Below are 18,085 nucleotides of genomic sequence, written 5' to 3'. Positions count from 1 at the left end.
TCTCGCACTTGTCTGTTCGGCTTGCCCTATCAAAACTACATATGCTTACAACCCTGCATCAACTTCCTGTGCACTTTGTTTCGTGTGCTAGACCACAAGGTGGTGTCAAGTGACGGTGAGCGGACAACGGACCGGCCTCTGCGGATAAGAAGCAATACTTGGTTATACAAGTGCTTCAGCACTGTCCATGAAGCATTGAATAGTTGCTTGAGTTCATGACATTAATCATCAAATGGCCTTGAAGCTATTTATGCAACAGCTTACTGGTGAGCTCCGGTACTTGAGACCCCGTTCTGGGCGGGGGAACGTTGGAGCTTCCAACATGTTAACTATGCGGGATGCCCCGTGCTGCAGCATGATGGACGCCACTTTGAGCCAGCCCTGTCTGGATGGGCGGAAGCGTTACATGGCATGATGTGCTGTGATATCGGAAGATATCACACTTCTCGGTTGTGCTTCCGTTGCGTTGTTTTCTCTTCGGAGTGATCAACATGGAAATTGTCTATACGGTCTCGGAAATGAAGAAATCGACGTCCTGCTTTGGATGGTATGACGAACTGCTGCTTAATTAGGCAACCCGATATCTCCGGATGTCTCAGGTATAAGCTCAGTAGTTTGGCGTGGCCAGTGACATTCTACTTGGTCTAGGTTTTGTCCTTTGAACTCTTTGTTGACTTGGAGGCCTTGAATTGTGCTGCTGCCAATTGCATTCAATGCCTGCGTGGTACGCGTGGCGGTTTAAACGCCAGTCACAGACTAGGTGCTTGATGGAGGCATACGAAAACTGCCCATACAAGACTGACACGTTCTGAGGCCATCCGGTACAAGACCGACAGCCGTTACAGGCAGCCAGAAACATCATCCTTAATCCGTGTAAGTGTCCTACTTGACAATCTTCGAGGCTTTACCCACGTTATAGGTATTGTTCTTGATTTGTGACAAAATTAGCTGTGGTGACTGTATCTTTTTGTACTCTCACTTCGCTGGAATCTCGGACGCTTGAATGCTATAGTGAAGAGATATGATGCCCTTTGGGTTAAACCATGGGGATGTAGATACCACGGTTGAGTGAGCCTCTAAAACATGTCTGTCTCTTCAAGTAGACTTTTCGTCGTGCACATCTTTAGCGACATCATCTTCGCTCTGAGGCTCTGCCTCCTTCACGTCCTGCAATTTCTCAACACTTTCAAGCCTTTTCGCGTCCGCCTTTAGCTGGGCCTTCATAGACTTCCTCAACTCCCTTTGTCTTTTCCATTCGATCATCTTCTTTTCCTGCGCCTCCTTTCTCATAATCTCTTGTCTCTGTCCCCAAATCAATCGCTCAAGCCTCCACAACTTCCTGGTCATATCGATAACGACATGCTCATGTTTCTCAATCGAGACTGGAGCTTCGTCATTGTATATATTTTGCAGACTGTGACGCAATACTCTCTGTTCTTCCTTGCGCGCTTGCATCAGTGATTCAGCAGTATCGAGGCTGGTATGGTTCAATTCCTTAACCTCCTCCAATCTCTGTTTTAGGATGTCGTTGTCGATGTTGAGCCCAAATACGAAGTTTGCACAGCCGAGAAAACGTTTTGTACCTACAGTGTGAAGCTCGATGTTCACGCAGATGCGCTTCCAGGAAAGTCCTGTGGCGACGTAGGCATCGACTGAAGAGATACGGGGACCGTTTATAGTATCCTGAGAGGGTTGAGTATCAGCACATCAGGCCTTGAACCGGGCGAGAAGGGACGCTTACATTGATCAAGCCCATGCCGTCTTCGTTCTTAAGAAGCCATAGCTCTTTGGTGTCTTCGACAAACCTGACTGGTAGACGACCGTCGCTCCCTTCGGCCTCCCTACCAGCCTTCCAATCTTCTCGCCATTTTTGCAGAGCCAAATCGGTAAGCTCGTCGAGGCCACTTGGGAGCAAGAAGCCTCTCTGTAGGGAAGTTAGCGGTGTATCCTCACTCTACCCAAGGGACGTTTGCACACGCACCTCCCTCCATAATGGATCAATATGGCGGCTCTCATCGACTGACAAACGGTATACGTTCCATTTGTCGAATCGCACTTTTTTCGTACTTGAGTGCCATGCGCGGATCTGTAATCTGCCCTCATGTCTCACGATTTCCTCCAGCACGTCGCCTATTTTCTGCAGTTGTGCCTCAGTCGGACCATCATAAACCAGCACACCCAGGTCATTATACATGTAACCCATCAATGCATGTTGTCTCTCGAGTCTGGCGTCACGGGTCGGTCCGGGCACGACTGTTTCAAGTCTGTCACCTACAGATCCCCCGGCTTTGATCGATCGCCATGGTCGCGGATTCAGCGACGGCATGAATTTTTTGAGTGTTGGCCATTTGAAATATGCCTCGGAGTTATTTGGAACATTGTAGATTGTGTAAGGTACAGAATAATTCTTGTCTGCGTGCCACCATGAACTGCGAAATGGCCTCGCTTCTGGTGTTAATCCTGTTGGCCATCGACCTTCAGGATTCTCGGCTTTGTAGTCTTTGAAGCGGGACAGACTTGAGCCTTTGGAGAGCGGTTTTAGGGCTTTCAGGGCCCCCGACCCTTTGGGCAGCATGGTAGCTGACATGCTGACCAGTGACTACACTGGCGCAAGATTTGAATCCAGGATATCGTAATGCGGAACAGACTGAAACTTTTGTTGATGGCGCGACGTCTAGTTGAAGAAGGTATTTGTGGCTAAAACTATGTCGAGACTAAATATTTCTTCTGATTGGAGCGGTGGATACTGCGCCACAGTCTGGGGAAGTACCGCGGCACCATCATAGACCATTTGTGTGCAACTCCAGCTGTGTTATGAGATTCTCGACAATACACGAGCATATTCACCGCAATGAGTTCTAACCCGCAACTAAGACGCCAAGTCATAAACATCTACAAGGGTACGTGGATACTCTCTCTGGAACCAAAACCGCAGACTGATTTGTACAATAGAGCTCTTGTATTTAGGGAGAGAGTATCCTCTTGGCTTTGATTACTTCCGACCTCGGTTGCACAAGGCCTTCATCTCCAAAGCTGGAGAGCGCGACGAGGATAAGATTCGTAAGGGTATTGCGCAGGCTGAATTCGTTAAGAAAGGTATGTTTGAACTCAGCCGTTTTGCTAGTACTTACTGATAGGACACAGAGATCGAAGCTTTGTAAGTCTAGTCTACTTCCCTGAGCATTTACGAATGTGTCAATATCTGCAATCATATTGAATTCATGTCCCCTCTGTCAATTCGTGTGGTTGTCTATGGTTAGATATTACCCAACTCCAAGCTATGTCACAACCCAAACATCACAAGATCAAATCAATGTCAACTCATACAATGCCAAAAAAGAATCCAATTGTCCCTGAAGTTCCATTATCCCGAAATCCCATCCTCCCACCATCCAAGAACCTGCTTTTTTACTAATCATATGGGTATAGGTACTATCTGAAAAGGTATCGCACATTGAGAAAACGTTATGACGCCGACGCGTAAATGGGAAGTACGGGTATGTGTACAATAAGAAAAGATGCTGGCGAGGGTCGGTCGTGGGGACTCGTCCTGAGACGTCGAGGTCCCCAATGTATGTAGGCCTGCGTCGCATGGCAACCATTCCAGCGTGTCATCCATCATGAGACATAGATGCGCCAAGGCGTTCATTAAAGTCCACCTCGAGACACCATTTTGCTTTTGCGCTCGAACTCCCGTGACGATTTCAGGATTCGCCCTTGCGCAACCTCTTCCTTGCTGACCATACTCCCAATTCTAGGCACTCTCCCCAGCTTGTTCCAGTCTCACTCATCAAATCCGCCATCATCTTGGCTACCCAAGCATCCCACTCATCTTGGCTCTTGCCGCTTGCATCTCGAAGAATTGGCTCCAGTGCCGACACTTGTTGCGCAACGGTCAAGAGCGCCGTTTTGCGTAGTGCAGATTGTCCAGGGGTCAGGGTCTTCTTTTCAACCTTTTGGTTTGGTGCTGACTTGGCCTTCATCTCCACATACGACTTGCCATCCTTTGTAACAACACCGCCGACACCTTCGCGCTCCCATCGGACTTCGCTTAGAGGAATGGCTAGACGTTTCGACTTGATATCCATCAGGTCTTCTGACTCTTGAAGGAGCACTGCGCTGATTAGAGAGCACGGCACCGGCGACAATTGTCGACCTTCAAGAGTTCGCGACAGCCATGTGTTATATTCAACCAGGAATGAGTTCAATGGCGCAGACAGCGGGGTTTTTGATGTCATGAGGAAAGCGCCTAGGTCAAGTGCGGCCTCATGCTCTTCTGCCTCTTCCGACCCTGGCAATGCGCTTGGGACATGTGGTCGCAACATGCGAAATGTTGGATCGCTATCCCAAATTTCCAACACACCACCAGGCTTGAGCAGACGGAGATAGTCTTCGACAAAGAGTTGGTAAACATGACTTGGAACCATCAGGCATGCGTCTTTGACCATGATCAAGTCAAACTCTTCGTCACCAAAGGGCCATGGTCTCTGACGAAGATCGTGCTGAACAAATCGCCATTTCATGTCCTTGTCTGGTTTGCAAAGCTCGGCTGGGGATCCAGGACTACCGGGTGCTAGAGGCGCGATATCGATGCCTGTGAACTGGATGCCGGTGTGGCCTCTATCTTTGTAGTATCGATGGCACATCATACTCCAAAAACCTGTGCCGCATCCAATTTCCAACACACGCTGTGGAGGGTTGTTTTGGATGAATGGTGTATAAACAGGTGCGCCGTAAACCTGAATCATGAGAAGTGTTCGCAAGCTTTGGCGATGGAGCTCGGTGAGATCGGTGGGGAGAGGATATGCCGATGTAGGATCATTGAAGTATGTACGTCCATTTTTGACGATAAATGGTTTCATCGCAGGGTCGGATGAGTTGGAGGGGTCTGTTGAAGTCATTGTGTGGTTTGAGGCGGTCGTCTGGCCGCTCGTGGAAGATACTGATTCTGTTCGAGGGAAACCGAGGTTTATCTGCTTCGTTGTCCCTGACATAGGTTTGTTGCTTGCTTCCAGCTGGGAGTACATGGTGACATTTTTCAGATCAACAGAGCCGTAGGTAGGAGTAGCCGCTCCTGAGTGACGGGAAAGGAGCTCGCGTTCTCGAGATTTATCGATAATGACGGGGCGATTGAAGATAATAGGGGAAGGTAAAGGTGCCGTTGCGCCAATGGTAGACGTTGAGTTGATACGAGGCTTATATGAGGTTGACGTCGATGTTGAAGATTGTCGGCGCGAGTCAGATGATAGGACTTTGGAGTGCGAGTAATGAGAATTGTCTTCCTCCAAGGCGGGGCCGCTTTTGGCGACGGGGCTGGAGCTGGAATGCACGAGAGACGACTCGTGCGACGAGCGACTGCCGCTACGCTGGCTGCCACTAGAGGTTCTCGTATGCCGAAAGGGACGTCTTGTGTTGGATTTGATGTCGTGGGAAGCTGAAATGGACCGTGGGGGAGTTTCAGGGCGATGCCACTCCTTTTCAGCCTTTGCCTTTCGAGCAAAGGTGGGTAAGGGGTTGGCAGAAGCGTAGTAAAATCCGCTCCATTCCGACATTGTCGTCCTGGGCTTGGACCAAACTATACTCTTTGGCGCAAGCTTGCCGATGAATAGGGATAGGATGGGGATGTGGATGTGGATTAGGGGATGGGGTGGTTTGCCCGGGCTAGGCAGGGGTGGGCTAATAGTTTACCGTTTGTACGGAGTACAGTGCAGCTGCAAGCTGCAGGTGTAATTGCTATGGAAGCTGATCAATCTGGTGATGCAGTTTCACCGCCGCTAGCAAACACTGGTGGCTTGAGCTGAAGCCGTCCGGGCACCGTACTGCACTGCACTGACTGCACCAGCTGCACCAGTACCCAAGGTGAGGACCGTAGGTACTAGGTACGGTACTTGGGTTGGGAGGTGGCAGGCACTGTAGGAAACGGTACTCTCCCGACCCCCTGGGGCTGGTTGCAGACTTTTTGTCCCTTCTAGAACCCTTCTGTGGCCCGCGTAATTGGACTTCCAAATCCGGGTGGTCGCCGGATTGCCTCCCGGATCATGCAGGGGCTCTGGAGGAACCGATAGCCCTTGGCTTTGACTCTTGAATGCTTGACACTGATTCAAGGTGTCGCCTAAATCGCTTGTGCCAGGGTTTTGAACCAGTGTGGTGTTGAAGACCAAGAATTCCCGCAATCTGCAAAGTTAAAATGTCAACCGCTGATCGCACCTGGAATATCCATCCAGTGCTAGGTTTCGGCCTTGTTCAAAGGATTATTGCCCTGATTGCCCAAAGAGGGACATGGACCGTTTGCTAGCAACAGTGCCGTTGTTTTCCCTGTTTGCCCGTGTACCCGTGTTACGGTGTCGCAACCTTGGAGTCGATGGCGGAACCAGCGTAGGGCCGTAGGCTAATATGTACTTGATGACGGGCGTTGCTTGGTTGGCCAGCTAGCTAGCCAGCAAGCCGTGTCTGTCTCTGTGGTGTGGACGATGTTTGTTTGCTTGTCTGTCCTGAACAAAGGTTGCGGGAAATGCCGCAGAGACATGTGTGTATTGGTTCAAGCTCCCCAGTCCCAGATGAACTTTGGCGTCAAACAACGGGACGGGTAGCTGCGTCGAGATCGAGTGCGAGTGCGAGCGAGGTGGAAGGAAGGACAATGATACTGTAGCAAACCGCATGGGCTGCACAGTAGTTTCAGGTCAGACAAACAAGCAGATAAGCAAACAGGCCCAGAGATGGCGGCAGAGGTCACATTCTATATACGGCAACTGGCTTCTCGCAACAGGATACGGATCCAAGCGATGCTGCTTCCCCAGCTCAAGACTGTATGAGGTGTGGAGCGCTGCACTTCGGTTGGCTGTCCCCCGCACATTAGACTCTTTGCCTGATGTTTTATTGACGCGTATCGTGTTAGCAGCTTCCTCGCCAGCCCTGGCGTTCCGAGGTCTTTCTGGTTGGTTGAGCAGGGGATGATTGCCTGTAAAGAACTTGTGATTACTGCAGGTCGCGGCCAGGTACATACATAGTACATAGTAGGTCGCGAAGGATCCAACATGTAATTACAGCTGCAGCTGTAGCGACCGGAATCTGACAGCGTAAATACATTCTGCCATGTTCACAAGTGACAACCTGTCCAGACTGCCAGGGTACGGGGTATTCGGGCGGGTCGTTTGCATGAATGATAGCCGAAGGGAGTGCAGACCCCAGCTTTTCCTACTGGACCTTGTCTTGCTTGTCCCTATCGCGGGGGGGCAAGATCGCCTCAAGCACAAGACAGTCCTGCACTAGGTACACGAAAATGAAAAATGCCCAACGGTGTTATTCTCGGCCGAATGACAGTCGTTTCTGCTGGACATGCCTGTCTAAGCTGGAGTTGGCCATCGCGGCTCGAGGCTCCGTGGCATGACTGATATACAAGAATGATTGGGCGACGTTGCTGCGGATGAATCAGTACAATGCTTCTTGGCTTCTGCTACCAAGCAGGCGGTCTGTGTTAGCGGATCGAATCATTAATGTAATTTTGCGAGTCGCCAGTCCTTCCTTCTTTAAGCTGCAGTCCAGGCTTGGCTACCTGTGTTTATTCTACTCTACCTACTAATGCTTCGGAAAGAAACCATTGGAGTGTTGTTGTACGCGATGAATATAACAAACATATAGCGGCGCCATTGTACAAAGATCGATTTAAAACCACAAGATCAGTCGTTATCACAGAGGACACCGTACCATGGTGCGAGGGACCGCAATAGTGGCGTCACTCTCATGTCTTAACTTACGTTCATGCAATATTCGCAGGACTATTGATTGATATTACATGCTTGCAGTAAGTAATCAATAGTATTTCTCGATATCACAGATGCAGCAGTTGGTGACCTAGCGACTTAGTATGTGATCACAAGTCCCTTTCGTTTGCAGACAATTCAAGTCTGGGGTAAGCTCAAAGCATAAGGTAGTTCCTTGTCATTGCATACGCTTGCGCGGGTTCCCGTGAACAGGCTGCAAACATCCTGTAGTTCATGCGCTCGATATTGAAACGAGACTGCCAACTTTGAGTGAGCCATTGAACAACCTCAGTCGTTCTTTTTTGGTGGATTTTGCTTCAATCAAGGTGGAATATCGTGTGCCGTGACTGACTAGCAGTGTCTCTTGTTGCTCTCAAGCAAGGCTGACTGCAACAGTCTCAGACATGCGTCTTCAATGGCGGCTGAAAGTGCACGTGATCTAAAGACTCGCACGAGCCATCAGAATGCGGAGCAACTAACTGCACGTGATTGAATCGCTCCTTGGGCCTCAGTCCGTTCGTCGCAGTGTCGACCAGCATCACAGACATATCCAAGCCCGTGCTTCCTGTACCATTAACTGCACTTCTTCTGTCCAAGTATCAGTTGATTTTTAAGCAAATATCTGCATTGTTGCGTTCGCTCCTTACATGTGCGTGGCCCCGCACGAGCTAAAACAGACACCGCAACGTGTTCGCGAAAGCTCGGATCCCCCTCCTCCTAACTATGATGCCCTTCTTTCAAGCAAGCTCTGACTGACCACTATCCTTGCAGCATTTCTTGACACGCATGCTCTGCACTTGATCTTCACCACAATAGCTCTGTTGCTTCCATTCACTCGACTGTGATTAAGCAACATTGGCTTGCCCACCATCACCAATAGGCACTTAACCAAATTGTCGCGACAACTCTCATAAGCTCTTGACCTACAGACGAACCAAACCTTCTCCAATCGAGGCCACCAAGTCACAACATTCTTCCTTCCACACGAACTGGCTGCTAGAGGCTAATGCGTCAACGCGAGCCAATCTTTCTCTCTCTCTTTTTGAATATTGGGTGAAGTGTCGAACCATTCGTCACTGATCAAAACCACCCTGCGCGGCTACGCGAGCTCTTCAACCCAATTCATCCAGCGATTTTACTCGACGGCCGATGAGCTGCTCCAGCGACTTTCTCTATCCACCCCCCTCAAGAACGACTCCCGACCAACGATACCTGCTGCCGTGCTGCTCGCCGGCGCAACTCCCAAACCCACCACCCAACAACCTATAACCATCATAACCACATCATAGACACCTGCCGGAATGTACACTCAACACTCCGGGCAAGGTCAACATGGTCGGATGAACGGTGCCGGCCGAGGCATACCGAACATGATATACAACTACCAACATCCTTCACACCAACACCCCTCTCAGACACAACACCACCAAGGACTTCAACACGACCATGGCATGCCCAACGTCAACGGTTTGGCTCACCACTCATCATTCACTCCCGGCGGTCTTTCGAACTCGAGTCCCTTTGCTCCGAATGCGCTCCAAAATGGCCACTCAGCTGGAAACCGAGGACAAGCGCCTCCAAACGAGATGTGGCAGGAGCAATTAAGGACGCACAAAGAGTCTGAACGAGCGCATGCTGCCATGACCGATCAACAACAACCGCACTACTATGCTAGGCTCAAGGCGTCGGAAAACAGAGGAATTGGCGGCCCACCACCGAGTAGCTTGCGTGCTCAGCCGGACGACGAGAACGATGGTGTTGATAGGAGACGACCCCTAACTGTGGAGAAGGAAACGAGACGGCAAGACTGGCACAACATGGATATGAGTGGGCAAGGCTTGCGAAACCTGGCACCGGAATTGTTCAAGTATCGCTTCTTGAATGAGCTCTTCATCGCCTCCAACAAGCTCAAAATACTACCCAACGCAATTGGAGAACTGCGAGCACTACGCCACCTCGACGCCTCCTTCAACCAGATCGAAGAAATACCCCCCGAGATCGGAATGTGCACCTACCTTAAGAACTTGCACCTTTTCAATAACAACATTCGAATTTTGCCCAACGAACTGGGATCGCTTCACCTTCTTGAGATGCTTGGAATCGAAGGTAACCCTCTGGATCCAGATATCAAACATGAGATCATGGAAAAGGGGACAAAGAGCCTGATCACTTTCCTCAAAGAAAACGCTCCCTGTACGTTGACAGTAATCTGCATACGATGGTTATTTGTGCTAACAATCTTTAGGCCCCCCTCCTCCCTCGCCCCGGAAACTCGTGTGCATTCAAGAGGATGTATCGCCCAGCTTGGAAAGGATCAAGGTGTTTTCATGGAACATTCTCTGCGACAAATATGCAACACCCCAGACCTACGGATATACACCAACAAACGCTCTCAATTGGGACTATCGTAGAAGCTGCATTCTGGAAGAACTCGAAATTAGGGACGCAGATTTCCTCGCCCTCCAAGAAGTCTCTACGGATGCGTTTAAAGAAGACCTCAGCCCCGACCTGGCTCAGTTGGATTACAAGGGTGTTCACTGGCCCAAATCGCGAGCCAAAACCATGTCTGAAAAGGATGCCCAATCTGTGGACGGTTGCGCTGTCTTTTACAAGCAGAGCAAGTTCATTCTTCTCGACAAGCAGCTGATCGAGTTCGCCACTATTGCCATTAACCGACCCGACATGAAGAACCAACACGATGTCTTCAATCGCGTCATGCCCAAGGACAACATTGCCGTTATCTGTTTCTTTGAGTCCCGCCTTACTGGAGCTCGAATTATCCTGGTCAATGCCCATCTTACATGGGATTCTGCTCTGGCTGATGTCAAGGTTATCCAGACCGGTATTCTGATGGAGCACGTTACTAAACTTGCGGAGAAGTACGCTAGGTGGCCCGCAGTTAAGGACAAGAAGATGATTGTACTACCGGTGGGCGAAGATGAGGTTCCTGTGCCTCAGGCTGAGCCAGGTCCCAGCCAAGAATACCGCACAAATACAGAGATTCCTCTACTTGTCTGCGGTGACTTCAACTCAACAGAAGACTCGTCCGTGTACGAGCTGATGTCTATGGGACGTGTGCCTCCGGATCATCTCGACTTGAGCAGCTTCCAGTACGGTAGCTTCACACGCGACGGTATTGAACACCCTTTCAGCCTGAGGGATGCCTACGCCCACATCAAACACACCGCCGACGACATGCCATTCACCAACTACACACCTGGCTTCGCCGACGTGATTGATTACATCTGGTACTCGACCAACACCCTGGAGGTAGTAGACCTACTGGGACCCCCTGATCCTGAATATCTCAAACGAGTTCCCGCTTTTCCCAACTGGCATTTCCCCGCCGACCACATCCAGATCATGTCTGAATTTGTGATCAAGGGGCGCAAAGAGAAAAAGCACCTTCCCGAACGCGAGCCCGACTTTGGTCCCGGATCACGCAGCTAGAAGCGGCGATGATGGGGCTGGGTTCTCGTTTTTCCCCCAACAGGGAACACGTCTATACGTACATCTGGATGTAGTGATTTTTGGTTTTTGCGCCACGGAGTTTTAAGGATCTTGCACGGTTCTTGGGGATGGGGGGATGGACGGGAGGGGTGATGTGTCCGGTGTGGTATGTATACAGAGAGCGAAGATAAAGTGGGACGGACAGGAGAGGATTTGTAGGAATTGATTCACAATGTTTTGCATCTTCAAACTGATATTTTTTGTCATGTGCTGGCTGTAGTTTGTGATGTGGATAGGAGGCGCACAATGTGGCATTTGCAATGATCCCAACAAACATGTTTGTGCCTTGGGTTGACTCATACACTCGTGACTTGAAGAAGCTGCTGGAATACCATGTATATGTTCTATGTATACAACTATACTGCCTAAAACGCCAGATGAACGGACGGGCCTTCTACTAAAAAAAGTATGGGGTTGAATTGAAGCCTGGCGGGTCCTTGACTACAGCTTGCGGGTTGCGTGACCATCAAATGCTACAGACTCTGTGAGGGGTGCCAGAAGTTCATGCTCGCCAACAGTGAAATAAAGTGTAAGTCAGTAAGTTTGATGCACGTGCTGTCAATATTTTAGACTCCAGTATAGGACGAGAGTATAAGTCAATATTAGTATAGTATTGTTGCAGTACTAGGATTTATTGTTAAGCTTATATCTATTCTTAGATCGAATGGGTCTCACTTCATATGTAAGTCGGTATTAGACTTTCGAAATCGAGAAGACCCACCGAATCGTCTTACATGTAACTTACACGTCTTGTAGCCTTGAATAGATAGATGCCCAAACCTTGTCGATGTGCTCAAGATTTTCAACTACAAGCTTCATCTATTCAGTTCCAGTATGACAGTTGAGTCATCTTACAATGGTTTTCTTTCTATCAGATGAACATGTGCGCGAGTCTCGTATGTTGACATGCCGCCACTTCTTCTGCGGCATTCTACGTCTCTTCGTTAAGGGTCACCTTCTTGTGTAGAGACAAGTACTCAGCATGTCCGTGCCTGCTGCTTTGTGGAATCTATCTTAGGCACCACAGCCAAAATGAGTCACTTGATATAAGTAATTTGTGGTATCTTTCCTTTTGAAACAAGTATACGGACTGAGGCCCAGCAACACGCAAGCCACACAGACCTATATAGATACAGAGAGAGCACATGATGTCCCAAGAGAATGGAAGTCGGTGCTATTCAGGACGAATATCGCCGCGTAAATGTATTGTTGCTGGGGAATTCTCTTTCTTTATCCCATGACTGCGGTCCACCAGGCTTGAGTTCATGACCCAAGTACCCACACATGGCAGCGGGCGAAGCGTGAAGACATCTCTTGAGCCACAACAATTTGTTCTGACTCACGAGAGCGTGTTAAGTTTTCATAAACCCAAGGCATTGAATTCTTGCAAAGCAAAAAAACCGTTGTAAAAGATGAAAATGCATAAAAAGGCAGCCCCCCTCCCCCCCCCTGGAGTCCAGTCCTGGATTCTCTCCTTACCATCAACCATCAACCAGTGTTCAGCTCTTCAAGTTATCACAACCACTTGTCAACTTCTAACTTCAACTGCTTTACACTATTACATCTACAATACTACAAAGAAAGATCACTTGCACACTCTGCATACTGATATTACTCACTACGTACTTTATCGTACACATTTGACACTTCTTCACGATGGCCTCATCTTCACCAAACAACATGGCTCATTCTACTCTCCCATTTCCTCCTTCTATCGAGGAAACTGCCCAGTCCATCCGCCAACAAAGCGCAAGATACTCACATGTCAACCAAGAGTTGCAATCACTGGTGGACCAAGTAGAGAACGACCCTACAACGGGTATGTTCGAGTTCATCACTCAATACGTTGGCCTCCGCAACTTGCCCTTGGCTGTCGCCGCCTTCAGCATCCACCGGTTCCCATACGACCCCTTACCTCTTGGCTCAGATCTTGATAGCTGGGTGCCAAAGTACTTGCCCACAATCGCTGGCAGTCCTAAGCTTCTGAGCGAGTTCCTACAACTGGCCGATAACATCAACCAGCTTTCTGCGATCTATGCTTCTATGCCACAAGACCAGCAATTTTGGGAGGCCATGTATCGACGGTCGCTGTACCAGTCCTACGGAGATGACTTCTCTCGCACTGCAGCTTGGAAGATGCCAGACCTACCCCTGTACGACCTTGCAACCTTGAACAAGGATCAAATTGGTATGGTCTTTGGCAATCAGGATCAGCCCGGTGACAGTCCTGTGGATTCCGAAGGCAATCCCATTAACCCGGAGTTGCTTGTTCGCGTACAGCAAAGCTTCTGGTTTGAGGAAATCGAAGTCAGGGCCAAGGCTCTGTTCGAAATGTTCGATTACGGCAGCCTCCCTATTGATGAAGAGACTTTGGGCCCGATCTATGATCTTCTGGAGAATAATCCTTCGGTGGACGTTGTGCCATTCCAAAGACTGGTCAAGTGGCAACGTCTGGTCAGAACAGTGCATAAGCATGGTGTAAGCGACACCCGAGCCTCGGAAAAGCTCTTCAAAATTCTCCGAACAGACAGATTCTACGCCCTTGGAGCTCAGGGGTTGATAGCTTGTCTACCAAGCTACAATGAGTCCTATGATGTGCCGTACATCTTCAAGCTGGCCTCCGTCAACAGCCAAATTCATCTCTTCCTTCTTTGTGGTGTCAAGGCTGAGGCCCGAGGAGCGTGGTTCGATGGCTGGTTTGAGAAGTATCCTGTCTCAGACCCTGACGAACACGTCTCACTTGATACCGAGTACCCTTCTGATGAGGATGGCCAGGTCGCAATGGCTGCTTACGCGATAGGCTTGGATGATGAGGACATGGAATTCCTTTGGGGAATGAAGAATCCTCAAATTCCTGCCGACCCTCCAGTTTTGGATTCTGTCGATGAGACGCTGTTGTCGACCATGTCAACATATGATATGGTAGACATTCGCGCCATGTGGTCAGATGATCCCTACATGTTCGATCAACGCATGCATGGGCCGTAAGGTTGCTGGAAAGCCTCAATCACAGCACTGGGCTCAACTTCCCACTCGACAAGACTACCAGTGGAATTAATTTATAAGAAGAAGAGATACGGGATAAAGATCCGCGAAATGCTTAATGATTTTGGCTAGCGAGGTACGAAAGAAGTCTTGGGTTATATGACTTAAATGGAGAACAGAAAACGTTTAGTCTATACATGTAATAGTTTGAAAAGAGGAGAATGTCTATCATACAACCAACGCCATCACAGTGAATCTAACCCTAGTGAAGTAAAATGTCATACCCATCCTTTGTAATTCTCACTTCTCCCTGTCCAAGTCCATACTTGCGCCGTATCAGTTCAAAAATGATCAATCCTGCACTCGTGCTAGGCACTTGACGTATTGCGTTCCACCAAAACCCGCGGTAGAGCCATTTCGTTAGGCTCAGCCCTTCAGCGGCTGCCTCTGTTCTGCAGACGGCCAGCGATTCCTGATAAGCACGGTAGTAAGCTCGTAGCATTCTCCATCGTCGATGGGGCTTTTCCGGGTTAACCACTTTGGACGCGCGCAGTTTGGCGGCTTTGGCATCGAGATCTTCGAGGTGATCCCAGTGCTTGACTTGGAAGTGCGTTAGGGGATGGAGGAGAATTTGCTGCGTGAATGAGGCACTTAAGCCTCCGAGCAGAAGAAACATGGGCTCGAGGGCGTAATGTGGTCGGATGAGTCTGATCCCTTCTTCTTGCTTGTGCTGGTGCGTGGGGCGCTTCATAGCTAGCACGTCGACAATATCCTCCGCCAGGCCGCCGTAGTACCATGTAACAAAACGGTAGTAACCCTGGGCTTTGACATATTCGAATGTGCTAAAGAATATGGCACTTCCAAGACTATCCTTTGCAAGGGACAACCCCCACCCAGCAAAAATACCCCTGAGACCGATTTCGCGAAGTTTCTCCCATCCAAATTTCCACATGCTCCTGGGCTTTCCACTGCCGTCGTTTGGCATGAGATCTGTGTGATCATACCGCGCTTGGAGGGCGTCCAAGGGTGCTGCTAAAACGCTCTGAAGCCCGCCAGCAAGCAAACCAGCTGTAAAGGTATGCGTTGGATGAGGTGGTGGATACACTCTTTTCCGGGCTTGGCCACTCTCTTCATGAAGGCGTCCTAAAATCTGGAGATAACTCGTATACAAGACTGCTCCAACACCAACATTGGCAATAAGAGGCGGCAGAATCTGATTTGGCACGATGCTCCATCCTTGATGCCTGATAGCTGAAGTCAAAACTCCAGGTGTCGTACCTCTCAGAAGGAGCCAACTTTGGCGCAAAAGTGTAGTAAACGCTGAGGCAGAAGCATCGTTTGCAGCAGCCTTCATCAATAGCTGCGTCTGGGCCTGGTGAATATTTCTCGCATAAGCAAGGTAATCCACACGTGTTCTGAAGAATGCCTTTGCAGGCGCACGAAAGTAAAAAGCGATGAGTTGGGTGCTCAGGGCGCGGACACCAGCTGCTGAGGCGGCGGTAGCAGCATTGCTTCGTGGATCACGGTCCGGTAGATTTACGTCTGGGGGTATCACCGGAAGTATACCGGTTCCATAATCCGGAATGCCATTTTGACGAGGGCTCATGGCGTTAAGAGAGTCATGTTTTAGAGGAGATGGATTCAGGAGCAAGAGGCAGCCTGTGAAGATGAGGTAGCTTAGGCTTGGGCTTGCTGAGGACGATGAGCGGGTGACTAATCAGACTAGACCAATCAGGTGCCCTAGATGAGGGTCATTTTCTCTCTATCTGTTCCAAGATCTGAGGCATCACTCTAAACGGTGCAGGTGACCTAAAGTTATAGCACGGGACGAACTTAGGTAGGTAAATAAGTTAATACAGGCAACAAAGAACTTCTTGATCAAATCGTCGTAACTTTTCATTCCCATCCAATATACGCCATCTATAAATGCAAAACCCCAACCGTGAGATATTCCCAATGCACACCATTCATGCTATTCGTTACCCTGTACTCTGCAGTTCTCCTATTCACTCGGGTTGCTCGCGACCATCTAGCCACTTGCTCATATATGGCCCGTCCAACCAGAAACCAAGTTTCTTGTAGTAGCTTCTCACTCCAACACCAGAGATAACACTGATCTTGTCACTGCCGTGCTCCTCAATTGCGATTCTCTCGGCCTCTTCCATCAGTAGCGTACCGAAACCCTGGTGCTGGAACTTGCGGGGATCACGGGCGTGAACAGGGACGGCTGTACCATAGACGTGAAGTTCTCGGACCATGCTGGTGGGCTGGCCAATAAGCTCCTCTCGGTAAGTATACTTCTCGGTACACTTTCGTAGTCGAAGAAGGGCAACGAGAATATCCTGCTTGGGGTCTTCGTAGGCGAGGAAAGTCTCCCAACCGCCATTGGCGACATAATCTCTTCGAACCAGCTCAATCTGGTTAGGTCGGATCTTGTTCTTGATCTCGTTCACACCAACCTCTCGCGTTCGCACATCTCGGCAAGTTGTGCCAAAATCCTTCATTCGAGCCAAAGCCAACTCACGCAGGTTACCGTTCTCGACGCCAGATGTGACCAGAGGCATGGGAATATCACGCTGAACACGGTAGATACGAGTCCAGGGAGGGATCAGAGCCATGATTCTTGCGACAAGGTCGATCAATCCGTTGGGGGTGTAGTTCTGGTATCGTCCTGTTCGCCAAAGTTCGTATAGACCTGTGCCTCGAATGACCAGTGTGGGATAAATCTTGAGACCGTCGGTCCTGAAAGCAGGGTTCTCAAAATACTCCCTGAACTGGTCAATGTCGCGCTCCATACCAACATTGGGCAAATCAGGCATCATGTGACTGACGACCTTGTAACCAGCATCCTTTGCGAGACAGAAGGTCTCGGCGACGGCTGCAACAGTGTGTCCTCGGTTGGAGTCTCGCGCAACATCCTCGTACAAAGACTGTACACCAACCTCGAGTCGAGTGCAGCCGTATCGCAGCATGTCGGAGAGATGGGGCTGTAGACAATAATCGGGTCGAGTCTCGATTGTGATACCGACACATTTGACGTTACTCATCTCACCTGCCTCCACGGCCTCGTCGACATTGGTGGTCTGGTATCCGCTGAGTGCGTTGTGAAGCTGGGCAATAAATTCCTCTCGGTATGACTCAGATAGAGACATGAACGTTCCTCCCATAATGATGTACTCGACCTTGTCGACGGAATGACCGAGGGACTTGAGCTGATCAACACGTCCTCGAGCCTGCTCGAATGGATCGTATCGCGCGCGGATGGCTCGCATCGACGTAGGTTCGTAGCCAGTGTATGACTGCGTACTGTACTCGAAATCGGAGTCAGGTCCTCCAGGGCAATAGACGCAGATGTTTCCGGTGTAGGCGATATGAGGACATCGATGGGGCTTGCACATGACGGCAACGACAGCAATACCGGAGGACGTTCGAATGGGCTTGGCGATAAGCTTTGGTAGGATGTACTTCTTGTAGTGCTCGGGAATGGAGGCGATGATGGCGGTCAAAGGTGGGATGTTCATGAGCTTGTGTTTCTTGGCGAGCTTGTTTCGTAGCGAGTTGAGGTTGATGTCGCGTGTGGTACGGCCGGCCTTTGAGGCTTCATGGTCCTCAATGAGGGCGTTCGCGACGTCGGCGCAACATCGTAGGAAGCGCTCGCTCTCGGGAGCCATGTCAGGCTTCTTCTTTGTCGGCACGGCCGTCACAGTCATGGTGGCGGTGGCCATGATGGATGAAGTAACCGAAACTGATTTTGCGATTTGACTGATGCTTATAGAATCTGGTACTTGGATGTCGCGATAGTCGTGTCGCGGTAGTCGTGTCGTTGATGG

General features: G+C 49.7%; 7 protein-coding genes across 7 annotated transcripts; 3 read left to right on the top strand and 4 right to left on the bottom strand.

The window, feature by feature from the left end:
* Window positions 1-1,095: 1,095 nt before the first annotated feature.
* Window positions 1,096-2,587, bottom strand: FPSE_05138 (uncharacterized protein; the record flags this gene model as incomplete). Its single annotated transcript, XM_009258256.1, has 3 exons — window positions 1,096-1,683; window positions 1,742-1,924; window positions 1,982-2,587. The coding sequence occupies 3 exons, from the start codon at window positions 2,585-2,587 to the stop codon at window positions 1,096-1,098; spliced, it is 1,377 nt and encodes a 458-aa protein (XP_009256531.1).
* Window positions 2,588-2,851: 264 nt separating this feature from the next.
* On the top strand, window positions 2,852-3,161 carry FPSE_05137 (uncharacterized protein; the record flags this gene model as incomplete). Its single annotated transcript, XM_009258255.1, has 3 exons — window positions 2,852-2,900; window positions 2,953-3,096; window positions 3,145-3,161. 3 exons carry the CDS (start codon window positions 2,852-2,854, stop codon window positions 3,159-3,161), a joined length of 210 nt encoding a protein of 69 aa, XP_009256530.1.
* Window positions 3,162-3,704: 543 nt separating this feature from the next.
* On the bottom strand, window positions 3,705-5,552 carry FPSE_05136 (uncharacterized protein; the record flags this gene model as incomplete). The annotated part of the gene is made up of 1 exon (XM_009258254.1): window positions 3,705-5,552. One exon carries the CDS (start codon window positions 5,550-5,552, stop codon window positions 3,705-3,707), a length of 1,848 nt encoding a protein of 615 aa, XP_009256529.1.
* A 3,509-nt stretch (window positions 5,553-9,061) lies between these two features.
* On the top strand, window positions 9,062-11,210 carry FPSE_05135 (uncharacterized protein; the record flags this gene model as incomplete). The annotated part of the gene is made up of 2 exons (XM_009258253.1): window positions 9,062-9,953; window positions 10,006-11,210. 2 exons carry the CDS (start codon window positions 9,062-9,064, stop codon window positions 11,208-11,210), a joined length of 2,097 nt encoding a protein of 698 aa, XP_009256528.1.
* Window positions 11,211-12,926: 1,716 nt separating this feature from the next.
* Window positions 12,927-14,258, top strand: FPSE_05134 (uncharacterized protein; the record flags this gene model as incomplete). Its single annotated transcript, XM_009258252.1, has 1 exon — window positions 12,927-14,258. One exon carries the CDS (start codon window positions 12,927-12,929, stop codon window positions 14,256-14,258), a length of 1,332 nt encoding a protein of 443 aa, XP_009256527.1.
* A 259-nt stretch (window positions 14,259-14,517) lies between these two features.
* FPSE_05133 (uncharacterized protein) lies at window positions 14,518-15,861 on the bottom strand (the record flags this gene model as incomplete). Its single annotated transcript, XM_009258251.1, has 1 exon — window positions 14,518-15,861. One exon carries the CDS (start codon window positions 15,859-15,861, stop codon window positions 14,518-14,520), a length of 1,344 nt encoding a protein of 447 aa, XP_009256526.1.
* A 400-nt stretch (window positions 15,862-16,261) lies between these two features.
* FPSE_05132 (uncharacterized protein) lies at window positions 16,262-17,980 on the bottom strand (the record flags this gene model as incomplete). The annotated part of the gene is made up of 1 exon (XM_009258250.1): window positions 16,262-17,980. One exon carries the CDS (start codon window positions 17,978-17,980, stop codon window positions 16,262-16,264), a length of 1,719 nt encoding a protein of 572 aa, XP_009256525.1.
* Between the last annotated feature and the right edge of the window lie 105 nt (window positions 17,981-18,085).

This window comes from Fusarium pseudograminearum, chromosome 1 (genome assembly GCF_000303195.2).
Source record: "Fusarium pseudograminearum CS3096 chromosome 1, whole genome shotgun sequence".
Taxonomy (NCBI): Eukaryota; Fungi; Ascomycota; class Sordariomycetes; order Hypocreales; family Nectriaceae; genus Fusarium; species Fusarium pseudograminearum.
This window is presented reverse-complemented; position numbering and strand designations above follow the sequence as displayed.